Genomic DNA, 14,972 nt, shown 5'->3' with positions numbered 1-14,972 from the left:
CCTTCAAAACAATGATTGTTGGGACCAGTTCCACTCATACTGTCGCTGCTGCTGTTTTAATAGAACTACAGCGAGAGAAATATTTTTTTTAGTTTGAGAGTTGTGCACAAAATATGAAACTTTTTGGAGTAAGAGTTGTAAAGTTAATGAATTATTGTAGAGATGGATAATTTTACTACATGTCAATTTATAAACTATAATTTGTGGAGAATAGAAATACCCAATGACTGCAGGCAAACATCAGCGACTGGTGCAGGATTTAAGACCCATTCAAGTTCAGAATTAACAGGACAACTAAATCATAATTTGGCTTCTAGTATTCAGCTGCATTATCTGTACTGTCCTTCATTAGACTGCTCTCTGTCATCAGTTTTAAATATACTTCATATGGTAGAAATAAAATAAAACTTTGTTTAATCCTGTGGCTTACTTGCATTCTCCAGGTGCAGTGCAGGAGCCGTGAACTTGGTGACACCCCTGCTTACACACCGCTGTGAAAACACACACACACACACATACAGCCACACACACACACATGCAAACACACGCATGCACACAAAGAGAGAGAATAAGGGGGATTAGAGACACCAATGTGCAGAAACAGAAACTTGAAGTCAAAATAAGTCGATCTGATGGGTAAAACATAAAATCAAATGGTCAACAATAGAAAAAAAAAAACCTCTGGCATCACCAGAATTACAAAACTCATAATTATGTTACACAAAAATGAGATCTTCCACGTCAAGATGAAACCTTAACAGTTAGTCTGACAGCACGTTAAGAGAAAACCAGGAACAATGAGAGACGCCTGAACTTCATCATCTGGTCATTATCCTGCAGGGGGTCGTGCACCGACCCTCCGGACTAATTATCCAGACTTTTTCTTCTGCAGTCCAATCAGTGACCTGCTGAGCAGGAAGTCAGCTGATCTCTACAAAATATCCTCAGCATCCTTTGTGTTAAGACGACGACCTATTTTTAGTGATCTGTGTGTGAATCCAAACCATGTACAGCTCATAATCATACGTGAGTGAAGTTTTATTTTAATCAGCTCTGACGACGTTGATCAGAAACAGACTGATCAGACGCTTTCAACAAAGAAACTTTTAAGGGAACCGGGGAGGAGGGAAACCAGGAATAGTGAGAAAATAAATAAAAATAAAATTCCTTCTCAGCAGTGGCCTGAAGAAAAAAAAAACACTAGAATATCTTCAGGCAGAAACAAGTAAGAACAAGATAAAAGAACGGAGAGGTTCGCATTACACAAATTTAAAAAAACATTAATATGACTGCAAATAGTTTTTGATACATGTGACCACTTCACAGATTCTAACTAACCCAACCAAACTATTGTTTAAACAAACTAGAACTTCCTGGTGTGAGTACTCTCTCTACTCTCTCACCTTTCTGACACTCTGGCCCCGTCCAGCCCTCCATGCAGACCTTGGAGCCGCTGGGGTCACAGTTGAAGTGCCCAAAGAAGTCGTCACGAGCCCTGCAGAACTTGTTACAGAAGGGCCCGTAGTAGTTTGAGTCGCAACGGAAGCGAAGTCGATACTCCAGGCTGAGAGTTCGTCCGTGGTGGCGGTGCGTCTGCCACTGCTCCCCCGGGTTCAGCATGGACGAGAGCAGGACTCGCTCAATCAGCTGACCTGAGAGGGGAGAGGAAAAGGAGTTATTGACTGAAAAGGTTAAGCAAAAATATTGATCAAGGCTGAATTAAAGGGTCTGCGGCCGTTTATCTTGGGTAACCACTTCAGGATATGTTTTGCTGCTTTGAATGCCGCAAATCAGCTGCCGTCTACTTCCATTAGTCTTGAGAGCTGGCAGACGTCTCTCCCAGTGACAAAAAGAAAATTCACACAAAAACAACCTCAATTGGATAACATGAAGCAGATGTAACAGGAAAAACATGGGGGGGGGGGGTTTTGTATGAAACTGTCCCTTCAAACTTCACCGCCACTAGGGACATGAAAAACAATTAAGCGAGCAATCTGAGGAAATTTTAGTTGTGATTGCATTACATGAAAATCACATCAAAATTTTATTGCAAATGGGTTTTCTTACTCCAACCACACAACAGTGAGAGCACAGAATGTAGTGGTATTCAAGCTGCGAACAGGTCAGACATTAAGGTGCATTTTCAAATCTGTCTGCATTATTTACGTACTCAGCATTGTTATCGATGTGGACATAGAAAATGGGTTTGAGGTCTGGGGAGGGCATTCTGAACACAACACGGTCCAGGTTTAAGGGGTTGTTTCCCCTCACCCCCAAAGGAGATCTCCCAGAGGCCCCATCAACCCCAGCTCTATTATCATCTCCTCTGACGAGGTCTCAACACACAGAGCGCCGCTAACACACACACACACAAGACTGTGTGTGTGTGTGTGTGTGTGTGTGTGTGTGTGTGTGTGTGTGTGTGTGTGTGTGTGTGTGTGTGTGTGTGTGTGTGTGTGTGTGTGAGAGAGAGAGAGAGAGAGAGAGAGAGAGAGAGAGAGAGATTCTGATGCAAAGAGGAAGGGAGGCAGCTCTTAGTGACACACACTGCAAACCGCCTGGTGGAGAGATGAGATCACCATGGCTGGACACAAAGGAATGAAAACAGGGGCACATACTGACCAGTGTGTGTGTGTGTGTGTGTGTGTGTGTGTGTGTGTGTGTGTGTGTGTGTGTGTGTGTGTGTGTGTGTGTGTGTGTGTGTGTGTGTGTGTGTGTGTGTGTGTGTGTGTGTGTGTGTGTGTATTTAAAAGAGAGAAAGAGGAGTCAGAGGGGACACTGAGTGGTCTGTTAGTTCTCTCCATCATCATCCTACGGCTGTACAACATTCATCCATCTACATCAATGCATTGTGTGTTTGTTGTTGTTGTTGTTGTTATTTAACAGTTATTTGATTAGTCAAAGCTTCAGATAAGAGAAGAGTAGAGAAAAGGACCACATTTATAAGACAGCAAGCAGAGGAAGAGTTCAACCCTCTAATGAGGACACACAACACGTCAAACTAAAGATGGAGGAAAAGGGAGATGATATTAGTCAACAAAAACAACACACTGGGATTGGGTGTTGGTCCCATGTGACCAGGTTCTACCTGTGAAGAACTACACAACAGGAGAGCTGAAGGCCAATCAATACGACAGCCCGGTGGAAACAACAGATCAGCTGGACAGCGTCTGCTGCATGTGGGTAATTCTCTTGTCACTAGAAATTACTCTCATTTGGATAAAAGGAGTCAAAGACGTGTCTCACACAGAATGTCACTGTCTCTCCCCCGGTGGTATTTCCATGGTTATGAGCTCAACATCAGTCCAGTGCAAACATGTTGCTATAGATACATGAACAGCAGGCAAAAAAATGAAAAACGATAAATTACTGCTGGTTGGTAACACTGTAGAACAGCTGTAAGTGTGTTGTGTGCAAGGTTTGACCATTAAAGCATGTTTTGCGTTTGCATGTGCATCATAGTGTGTTTGTCATGTCCGTTATTGGTTTTAGAGATGCGTAAAACAACAGGAGGTTGTTTGTGGTGTGGCGGGCTTTTTCCATTTCAATGTTTCAGAGACGTTCAAATCTAATTTCAAGATTCATTCATCTTTTTTTTGCAAAAACAAAATTTCTAATTCTACTAGTTAGTCTTCTCTTTCCCTTGACATAAACATTTATTTTCTTTGGTTCAATCTTCTTTTCATTTTGTGTTCTTCACTTTGTTGTGTTTTATTTTGGTCTGTTTTACGTCAAACTTGGATTTTTTTTGACATTTTTTTTTTTGGAAGTTGAAGGTTGATCTGTTCTATAAGTCTGTGGTTTCTTGATCTCTCCAGTCACATTTGCTCTACATCTGCGTTCTGGCTTTATGCAGTTGTGTATATCCTCAGTTGCCAGTTTATTGCTTCACCCAGCTAAAATACTGTAGTCAAATAAAACAGTGCTTCAATAAATCTTAAATTGAGGCTTTCAATGTTATTTTAGAGAGGAGTTCATTCAGCTTTTTTCTTGCTTGGAGCCTGAGGTTTGTGGTGCTGTTTAATTGGGCAAACATGTTTTTCTATTAATATGAAAACCGTACTTACATAAATAAAGCAGGGCTTAATCATGTACATGGATATATAAATAATTTAATGCACCAGTGGCTTTTTTACATAGGTTTCCTGCATAAGTCATTACTACTAACATTTCTGGTGCACTGAATTCTGCCTTCCAGATAAAGTGGTTCCACTCGGAACTGTTGCAGAGATTCCAATCTGTCTACACAAATAAATAGAACAAATAAATAACAATGACAATTAGGACATATGGGAAAAGGAACAAGGTTGTTTTAGACCAGAATCATCCTTTAATAGATGTACATTAACTTCAGCTAGATTATTTTAATGAGATTCACTGAAAGGTCATGCTATCGTCGCACAAATTTCATATTTTCTCCCGATTTCCAAGGACTGTTTCTGAAGGTACAGTCATGGGTAATCCCTTCTGATTAGCAGCGGGGCCTGATAAGTCCATTCAGGCAGCCACGAGACGACCGTGTCAGGACTGAACTAAGCTGTCAGCCGAGCGAACGGCTTTAGACCCGATGTAAGGGCTGTCAGGAGCTCAGGTGGGAATGGCAGATGATGCAAACAAGATGTAAGAACAGAACCGGAGGACAGAGGGAAGCAGAGGTGGAAGAGGACAGGAGGACAGGAGGGACGAACGCGGGGGACGGAGGGTCTTCCAGCTGCTCATCATCTCTGCCACCGTTTGGATGCAGCTCGGGTTGATGTAATGAAAGAAATGTCTGTGGCACGACAGGAATGAAGACGACAGAAACATCTGTCTCCATCTGCGTGTGTGTGCGTGTGTGTGTCATGCTTTTTATAGAATGCGGCTCACATTCCCTGACATGGAGCTTTTCCTGATTATGAGGAGAAACAACAAAGAGACGAGCAGGAAATTAAAAGGTCTGGATAAAAGACTCTCTACCCGAGCGTGATTACAGACATAAGGGCTCAAGGGATACTTGCACATTGTTCCACCATGTTGAGCACATTCGTAAACAAGCGTGAGAATTGCTTGCTGTGGCGGCAACGTTGCTTGTTGACAACTTAAATAATAGATAAGACTGTCAATTATTTTTCGTTGGACAAACAACTAGAGCTTTAGCCTACGCATTTGGTCAAAATTAAGTAAAGATGCAAGGCCCAGGAGTCCTTTTGGCATCTTTAACATTTAAAAATTCTTAAGCAGTACATTTGAGGAAGTCCTCATTTATAAAGGAGTAATAAAATGCAGAGAAGACACAAAACAGGTGAAGAACCAGATCACAGTGACTGAATTTTTGTCATTCAGTCAAAACTAGCTTAAGCTAATGCTAATGGAGTGGCATTTACAAACCTACGTTCATCCATCAAAGGCAAGAAAAAAACATTTCAAAAAATGTTTTTTTTCATGCTCCAATATTTAAGGGGTTTGTAGTTTACATTAGGGCAGTGGTTACCAACACATGGTACCAGTACCAGTACCAGTACCACGGACTGGTACTAGTACTGGTACTGGAAGTCGGTACCGGGTCACAAAGAAAGACTACGTGACTTACATCATTACTGTTTTATTATTTTGCGCTTCAAAGCCGTTGTGTATTATAACTGTCAGTGTTTGTGTGTCCGTCCGTCCGTCCGTCCGTCCGTTCGTTAGTTAGTTAGTTAGTCCACCAAAATATCTTCACAACCGTTGCAGATAGGAAGATGAAACAAAAAGCACATTACTTAGGCAGCAAAGGGGATGAAAATAAGATGATGACCTTGACCTTAAGAAAAGTAGGTCAAGGTCAAATTTCCACTTTTGTACACTCAGGAACCGGACGAGGGAGAAGGCCAGTGTAAGACAAAGCTAGTGATAGTGATCAAAGCTACTGATTTGATCTACCTATGCACTAGTTTTGATCTATGATCAAAGCTAGTGCACAGCTTTGAACTACCCTGCAAGGTCAAAGCTATGCTACTTTCAGGGTACCCTGAACCTACACTAAAAGTAGGTCAGGTTAAGTCGCGGGATGTTACAGTCTCTGACTGCCTTGTTTATTATCTGACTCTGAATAATGTTTTGTTTTGGAAAATTACAGGATTCTCTCCTCCACACCTGTCCAAGAGTCACTCTTGATGCTTGTCAAGATGCTTGCCTCGGTCACATGACTACCGTCTTACAGTGGCTGCTCCAACCGGTAACACAGAATACATTATGGCTAAAGGGAAACTCACGAGCTAGCAAAAGGAAAAAAACAAAGGTTGGTGTGTTGTTACGAGGACGCTGCTAATAAAGTTGCATACACACTGGATTTACATTTATTATATTTAGAAAAAAATATTTTGTTATGCTGGTTGTATCATTTGATTTTGTTACATTTATCCATCACATCTTAAAGGCCGGACTGCGAAACTATTTTCTGACATTAAACCACTTGAACTGCCTCAGTGGCTGAATGGAAAAGGTCAATTTAAAAGGATGATCCAGCGATTAGACTAATAACTTGTAGTGATGCAAAATGTTCATTCATATCTCAGTAAAAATTTGGTCATGATCATAATCAGATTTTTGAAATATTTTATTAAAAACTGTAGCATATAAAATCTCAGGAACAGATTTGCATCTGTCCTTGTAAAAGGTTGTTGGAGCGCCGTCTGAATTAGCATTTAGTAAAATTAATGTTTCATCTTCTTTACCTTTTATGTTTTGAAAATCATTTCTAAGATCTGACATTCTAGTAGACGAACCGTTAATCGTCATGCTGGTCAGGCGTAATGCTGAACAAACAATCTTGGATGTCATTTTGATGTGACACCATCTGGTTCTATCTGGCACGATAATGGGGACAGTTAAAGTGGCATGAGAGTAGGGTGTACAATTTATTTGTCTACATCGGCTAACGACACTTCAAAACCAAGACATGTGTGTTAATTCATTCCCTTTTACATTCCTCTGCACCAAGACATGCTTAGAAAGGCCCTCAAACATGAACAAAGCAGCTTCACCTGATTCTGACGTGTCGTTGTCGTAGTCCAGAGCCTCCAACACCAGCGAGAAGGACTTCTGTGAAAAGCACACAGAGAGAGCATCTGTCAAACATGTGACCCAACATCCTCTCCGAGCTCAAAACGACGACGGCACTCAATAAAGCACATGTCTCCACCGAGGCCTAACAGTCCCTTTTAATTAAAAAATTAACCCTAATCGAAATTTCCAATGAGACGCGTGCATCATCAAAACTCTAAACTGTTCGGTTCACGTGAAAACCAACGCAGGATCCACCATTGATGTGGATTTCCTCCAGAACTGAATGGTTCTATCATTTTCTTTCATGTTTCATATTTTATGTGGTCAAACTTCACACACCACAAATATTTATACACCCGTGTTTAGAACGCTTTGTAGTTTGACACAGTGATTCACTTTTAAAGGAACTGATCGGATTGAAAAATTGATTTCCTGTAAAAAGAAATCTACCAGCCAGAATCAGCAGAACGAGGTAACTGCAGGTTACCTCGTTCTGTCTGTTGAAACATGTGAGCACTTTTTGCACCAGTTTAGAGTTTGTGCAAACTCTACTTAACTCAGATTCAGAGCCTAAGAGTAACTGGATTTATTTTTGAAGTAGTGGAGGCACAAACGTAAATCCAGGCACAAACATTAATTTGAATGAGGCTCTCTTGGCATAAGGATTGCTATCGATAAACAGGACAAGCAGAGAAAACCCTATTCAGTTTGATGAAAACACTCTGGGACCAGGTGCCGCGTCTTATTTTCTTACACACTGAAAAAGTCTTCTCATGCATGTGAAATATTTTCCTTCTATTCAGCCTTTAATCGACCAGATATGTCCCGCTGAGATCAAACGTCTCTTTTACGAGGGGACACCTGGCCAGGAGGAGCAGCAACATAACATTTCCACATAAAAATCAAAGTCATTACAAACAACAATGACAAAAAAAAAAAAAGACTGAAAAGAAAGATTTTTATTGGAATCCACAACTTTATTCAAAGATGTAGTCAGCCCATTAAAAAAAGAAAAAAAAAAACCTTCTGCAGAGGAATAGACTGGACATCCTGAAATGTCAGCTGGGCTGACAGCGATCACGATGAGATGCTGTGACAGAGGACAGGTGTGTTCGTCTTCTTTCCTGGTCAGTTCGCTCTGCCTATAGAAAGTCAATGAATAATTCAGATCAACACCTTCTCCTTCAACTCTCTCTGCTTCGATGTATCTCCCTCCATCCATCCAGTCCTCCTTCCCTCAGAGAGATGCACTGGGGTCTGTCATGCAAATCAGTCCGTGTGCATTGCGGTTGAGGTTTCTCCTACATAGATGTACAGTCACGTCTTTGTGGTCACAGCAAACTGCCTGAGGCGGGGAGAGAGGAAGCAACGTGCTGAGAGAGGCAGGAACGGATAGAAGGCAGGTGACAGGCACGGGGGGGAGGGGGGGCGAGGTGTGAATTAAAGGGGAGGGACGGATTTCTGGGAGGTTGCAGGCAGGAGGTCAACAGCAACACCAATGTGTGCTAGAGGCGTGAAGAGTTGGTGCAAGGAGGAGAAAAGATTAAGAGTTGCAGCGAAGTCATCAGAGGAGGATAAACTGGCTTGGCAGAAAACGCTGAGTCAGAGATTTTCTTCAAGCGGATGGACGTGCAGAGCGTCGATGCTCCAACAGGTGGAGGAAAAGGTTGGCAATGTGAGAATAAGGCAGAGAAAGGGGGCGCGGTGGATTATTATGTGGGAGGAAAGACGAGCAAAGGCAGGAGAAACTGTCGCAGCTGTGGTGGAACGGCAATTTGCACGACTCCTGGAGTTATAGTCAGATCTCCAGATGCAGCGGAGAGAAAGAACAAAGAGGTCAGAGGGAGGTGAAACACACAGACGAGATGGAAATGATTAGAGGTGAGCACGAAAGAAAGGAGAGGTGATAAGATAAGGGGGGGAAAAAGGGAATGGAGCAGAGAGACGGAGCTTTAGAAGTCGTGATGCTAATGAGATGTGCTGGACTGCAGAGGGAAGATCATTAAGGCCAGCAGATAGCAGGTAGCCTCAGACGGACCGGCTAGAGGCTCAACGCCGCTGCTGCTCGCAGCAACTAGGAACCCTGCTGTAATTATAATGATAATGACACTGTTTTAGGTGAAATAATGACACCGGGTGACGACTGTATCACGATTTTCATTTTGATATTTTCTGGAAACTATTTTCCAGTCGTTCAGGTTTCTGTGACGACTTGGCAGACGTATACCAATAAAGCATCTTCCATACCAACGATGATAACTGGCTGCTGTAAACAGGGGCTCCATGCACATGCTGGGCTCTCCAGCTGTGTCAGCGGGTTACCAGTGGTTAACTGGATATTTATGCCCCACCGCTGTATGACGCACAAACAAAAAAACAGAGCCATGAAATTCTTCAAAGATCAGACGACTTTGTTAAATCACTTTTATGAGCGTTTTTGTCTTTTGAAGACAATTTCACTCATATTTTCACATGGGTAACAATCGATTTAATAACAACATTGAGGAAGAAGGCAAAACCTCCATGACTGTGACCTGACTGACCTGACTGTTCACTGACTGAAGTGTGTGAAGCGTCCGTGCATTTATCTTCAGTAGACTTGACTACTATAATGTTGTCTGACTAAAAAAATCCATCAGACAGCTGCAGCCGATTCAGAATGCTGCTGCCCGGTCCTCAGATCTTCACACTGGCTTCCTGTGTGTCAAAGAATTGATTTTAAGATACTGATGTCGGTTTGTGAAGCACTAAATGGTTTCGGGCCAAAATACATCTCTGATCCGTTGTTACATTATGAACCATCCAGACCTCTCAGGGCTAAACATTGAGAAGCAGCATTTAGTTTTTATGTCCTATTTATCTGTAACAAACTTCCAGAAAACTAGATCTGCTACCACTTTTAGTTCTTTTAAATCACGGCTGAAGACTTTTCTGTTTGCCACTGCCTTCCATTAAACCACATTAACGGTTGGTATTTTACGCTGCACTGTGGATTCTAATGTCCTGTTTCATCATCTTGTTCTTTTTTTTAGCTTCTTTTTTTATTCCTAAGTTTAACACATTTTAATTACTTTCATGTATGTTTCCTTGTGTTGCTTTTACACTGTTCTAATGCCTTTTATGCACCAACTAAACCCTTTTGAATTGCCCTGTTGCTGAAATGTGCTATAGGAATAAACTTGCCTTGCCTTGCCTAAAGAGTTCTAGAGAACTGTAACTTATACTTAATAACCCCGAATAATGTTTTTGTAAACTAAACTCTGACTGTGAAGAGCAGTCAGAGTTTAGTTGATATTAAATATATAGTTGTGATTATAAAGTGGAGATGATATTCCTCAGGATTTGACACTCATTGAGTAAATGCACTCTGTAGCAGATTGGCCAACATTCACATACAGCTTGTGGCTCAGACTGATAATGACCAACAAAAACCTGCGCACGCGCACACACACGCACACACACACACACACACACACGCACACACACAGTATTAGCTCTCTGCCAGCCTGCTTTCAGACCTTTTAGCCTTATCTTTCCAATCGCCTTCCCTCTTCCCTCACCCTTCCTTCCACCTACTGTGCCTCACCCTCTTTCTGCCAACCACTCCTGCAGGTTAAGACCTGTCGGAAGTCCAGAGCCTTTTTCTTTTTCGCCCTTTCACCCATAAGTGCTCACAGCTATAGAAGTTATGATATCACCATGGATACAAGGAGGATGTAACTATATTTAACGTCCTGTATGACAGTGTTCACATTAATCTTGGTTACCAAGTTAAAACCACAACAACACCAACCGATAAGACACGGAACATGTGTCTAAAAAGATTGAGAGAATCACCAACAATGAATCTCTCTTGACAACCTTTCCAAAACACACACAAAAATGATATTATGTGAGGACCAATTTGTTTTCCCATCACATTGTCTATGACGTCATGGAGACCTGTGGCCATTAGAGGCCAGGCAAACACAAAGTGGCCTCATGGCCACGTTTTAAAAACACATGGAGAGAGGAAAATAAAACTATAAACATTACAAAGAAGGAACTGATAAGATCACGGCCGCTGATGAAGTCAGACTTTTACCTCGTTCTGACACAATCAACAACCTGCTATCATAATGGTCAAAGTTCTGACTGTGGAAGTGACATCATGAGAAAGGTGTGTGTGTGTGTGTGTGTGGCTGTGGAATGAATTTTACTCAAGACACTGACGAGAAGGGATGGACGGTGAGAAACAAAGCATCAGAGGATCTCATCTCCCCCATCAGACAACACTACTTCAGTTTGCACATGAAATATCAGATAGCTGTGATAAGAGCACCACTGCAGCCAGGTTAAGTACATTTTAGAGAGCACCACCGGATATTTCATTTTCTCTCCATCCACGGAATGCCCAGAATCCCATTTTGTCAATTTCCTGGCTCCGCATCTACAGCACTAAGCAGCAAAATGCTTCAATTTTGCTGCATTGGGAAAGGGGGGTTGATGATTTTGGGTGGGAGGCAGGGTAAACCCTGGCTCAGTCCCCAGATTATTACAAGGCCACAGAGAAAGACTTTGGAGTCACCAATTCACCTAAATTGCGATGAGAGGCACACAGATGTGGGGAGAACACACGAACCCCTCAGAAACATCCCAGGATGTTAATGCACATGTCTGAGTTCAAGTCAGGTGATGGACAGAAACGGATCATTGTTAGCAAAACACTTCCTTGTTAAATAATTCCAGTAAGGCCATGTGCAGATAGTCTCAACCTGGCCTCCCCCCAAACAAAACAGGACAACATCAAAAGTAAAGAATTATCCCCGATGATGAGCTGCCTGTACCCCCCGGCTGCATGCTGTCTAGTCGTCTGGTCCAGCCCCTCCACCTCCATCCCATCCTCACACCAGGATAAAGCTCAGGATTACACTAAACCATGTTAACTCAAACCATTGTATAAGCATGCCAATTCCATTAAATGAAAACTTTACATTTTGTTTCCCATCCACTGGTCAACTTTTAATCCCCTCCATTTCTCAGGCTGACCCCCTCAGGCTCAGTCGCTCCCTCCTTTATCCACATATCGGTGCCCCCTTCTCTTCCCCTGCCATTCCTCCCTCCCTCCACCCACCTCTCTTTCCCTCACTCTCTGTCTCTGTCTCTCTCTGTCTCTCACACACACACACACACACACACACACACACACACACACACACACACACACACACACACACACACACACACACACACACACACACACACACACACACACACACACACACACACACACACACACACACACACACACACACACACACACACACACAGGCAGGGTAGGATATCCCGACAAAGCCAGGCTGTACAAACACAGCTCTACGACAGGAAGAACTCCCAGCCATGAGAGAGGAATTTCCCCTCAGAGCTCACACACTAATGCACATGCACACCAGACATGCTGATGCACACACACACACACACACACACACACACACACACACACACACACACACACACACACACACACACACACACACACACACAATTACCCAAGTCCTTATTTTTTCCATACACACTGTATTCATTCAGTCCTGAAAATATTAGTCTAGAGCGCAGCAGACAAGTTCTGTCATTTATCATTTCAGACAACGGGATTTGGTGCTTGAATCGTTGAACAACGGTGACAAACAGACCAAAACCCTTCATTATAAGTCTGTAGTTCATAATAATTTTCTACCTTTTGGACTTCTGAAGGCTCCAGAAACCTTCAATAACTGTTGTGTTTCTTTTTCTTTCTTTTTATACCAGTGCGCAGGTCAGTGGGAATATTTTTACCTTTCTTATGTTGGCAAACAGCTGCTTATTTCTGCAACCAGCAGCAACAGAACAACATAATCCTTCACTTGGAGTCATGCTTCAGACCACCTTGTTGATACCAACGGAGGATTATAAGTATCAGCACTTTAACCTACATCTGTGCTTTTTGTTCAAAAACAAGGCGTGAACCTGGTTTCTGGCTGGTAAAATTTAACAAGTAGGAGCAGGAATTATATTAAATTTAATTGTTTCCTTGGGTTGGACCTGAGATATCTACAAAGACTGTCGTCTTCATTCTCCACCTTGTGGACCTCCTATATTTCTGTAGTTACTCAGAGAAGACTGTAATGGAGGGGTTTGGATAGAGCTCAGGGGGGAGCCATCGGTTCAGGTAGAGGCACAAGAGAGAGAACTAATCATATCCAGTGTGTGTGTTGGACTGATTGCTCTCTCTTCCATACATTGCAGTAGCGTGTTGAACCTGCAGGAGCAGCATGAACCTGAGTGTCTGCCTCGCACACACACTTCCTGTTCACTTGAGGCTTAACAAGTGGCATGAATAAGAAGTGGTGAAACTTGTATTTGTGTTGTGTGTAAAGAGCATTGCTGTGCGTGTGTGTGTGTGTGTGTGTGTGTGTGTGTGTGTGTGTGTGTGTGTGAGATACTCTTCCATTAAAATCATCATCAGGGCGTTCACTGAGAACACCCAGCTGACACCAGAGATCACGCTTGGAAGTAAAGACTAGAGGCCTTTTCAACTTTACACGTGTTCCCCAAAAGAAGGATGAGAAAAAAGTTAGTTACGATTCATCACATATTTTTTTTCCACAGTGAAACTTTTAGATTTTTTGATTGATCTATGTTCCCTGGCTGACTGTGTCTGTCTGCTGATCACGTAGCGCAGTGAGGACTCTACTGTGTATTTTAGCCGGAGACAGCTGCCTGCCTTGGATGACAACATCCGACTGAATCAGAAAACAATCATTATGGCCAGAGAAAAGTCGAGAGGACCCTCAAATTCACAAAAGAATCCTCTGCTGGTTCTTCCTCATGAATGATGGACATTTTCATGCCATATTTTTGATGGATTACTTAAGAAATTGGCTTTAAATACTAAATTTTCCGTGAATGACCTCCGTGAATGAATGATGTTTAAACCAGTAGTTGTTTGGTGATGTTTCCCTACTATTCCACTACTATTTGACAAGTAAAGATAAGCAATTCGGTTTCTCATCCAAAACTAGTTATATAATCTTTTAATATTCATTTCATCTGTTTTCATTGATCTTAACTGATTGGCTTCTATTTGACACTCAAACATTTTAAAATCCCATTTCTTTCCTCTTATGGTCCATTATTCATCCATTCTGTACTTTGATGAGCAACATTCCCACTTCTTAAACATGTTTCTGAAGTTTTTATTGAATATATAACAATTAGATTGATGCCTCATATATAGATGACTGTAATTATGTTTTCATTTATTTTTGAGTTAACATAAATTATTGGTTTTCAAGGACAAAACAAAGATGAACAAATTAAAATCTTTCTTTATATTTTTTTTCACCAACATTATTTTATATTTTAAAGTTAACTGACAATCATTCACCACCTTTTGTTGTTCACCAGAGATGATAAAACAGATGAAATCCTCATGTGCATCAAAATCAGGAGTCTCATTCTGTTTCATTTACAGTTCCAAACTCATAAAGCTCAAAAAGCTCGTAAAAGCATCGCACAGTAATCAAACAAAAACATTTAAGCCTTTATGGACACACACACAAAGTACACAAAGACACACAATAAATATCAAGCGTGCACACACAGACACGCCGGGAGACGAACTTGTGATTAAACGTTCAATGCTGATGAGAGAAAATGCAATTAGCAGCAAACTTTTTATTTATTCATAATCTGCCGACGAACATTTGTTGTTTTCATACACCTGCAAACTCTCAGCTTTAGCGCTCAATAATTACACACTCACACACACAAACACAAACCTGACAACTTACATAAACATGAAAACGGCTACCATGACAGCGGGTGTAATGGAGCCGGATTGGATGGCTTACGCCTCACCTGCACTGCAAATTAGTAGTGGAGGTAACCACAGCAACAATGCAATTATTATTCCAGTGGCTAAGCTTCCA

The 14,972-nt window shown here is 41.8% G+C and overlaps 1 protein-coding gene across 1 annotated transcript in view; it reads right to left on the bottom strand.

Moving 5' to 3' along the window:
- LOC137596543 (protein jagged-1b) overlaps nucleotides 1-14,972 on the bottom strand; it is a 44,029-nt gene that overhangs the window by 11,462 nt on the left and 17,595 nt on the right. The window contains exons 3-5 of the mRNA XM_068317183.1: nucleotides 7,002-7,059; nucleotides 1,404-1,652; nucleotides 431-491 (exon numbers count right to left, since the gene is read on the bottom strand). Coding sequence (XP_068173284.1) covers nucleotides 431-491; nucleotides 1,404-1,652; nucleotides 7,002-7,059 — 368 coding nt within the window. The remainder of the gene's footprint in view (nucleotides 1-430; nucleotides 492-1,403; nucleotides 1,653-7,001; nucleotides 7,060-14,972) is intronic.

Source organism: Antennarius striatus, chromosome 6 (genome assembly GCF_040054535.1).
Source record: "Antennarius striatus isolate MH-2024 chromosome 6, ASM4005453v1, whole genome shotgun sequence".
NCBI classification, from domain to species: domain Eukaryota; kingdom Metazoa; phylum Chordata; class Actinopteri; order Lophiiformes; family Antennariidae; genus Antennarius; species Antennarius striatus.
Note: the sequence above shows the minus strand (reverse complement) of the source record. Positions and strands in the feature narration are given on the sequence as shown.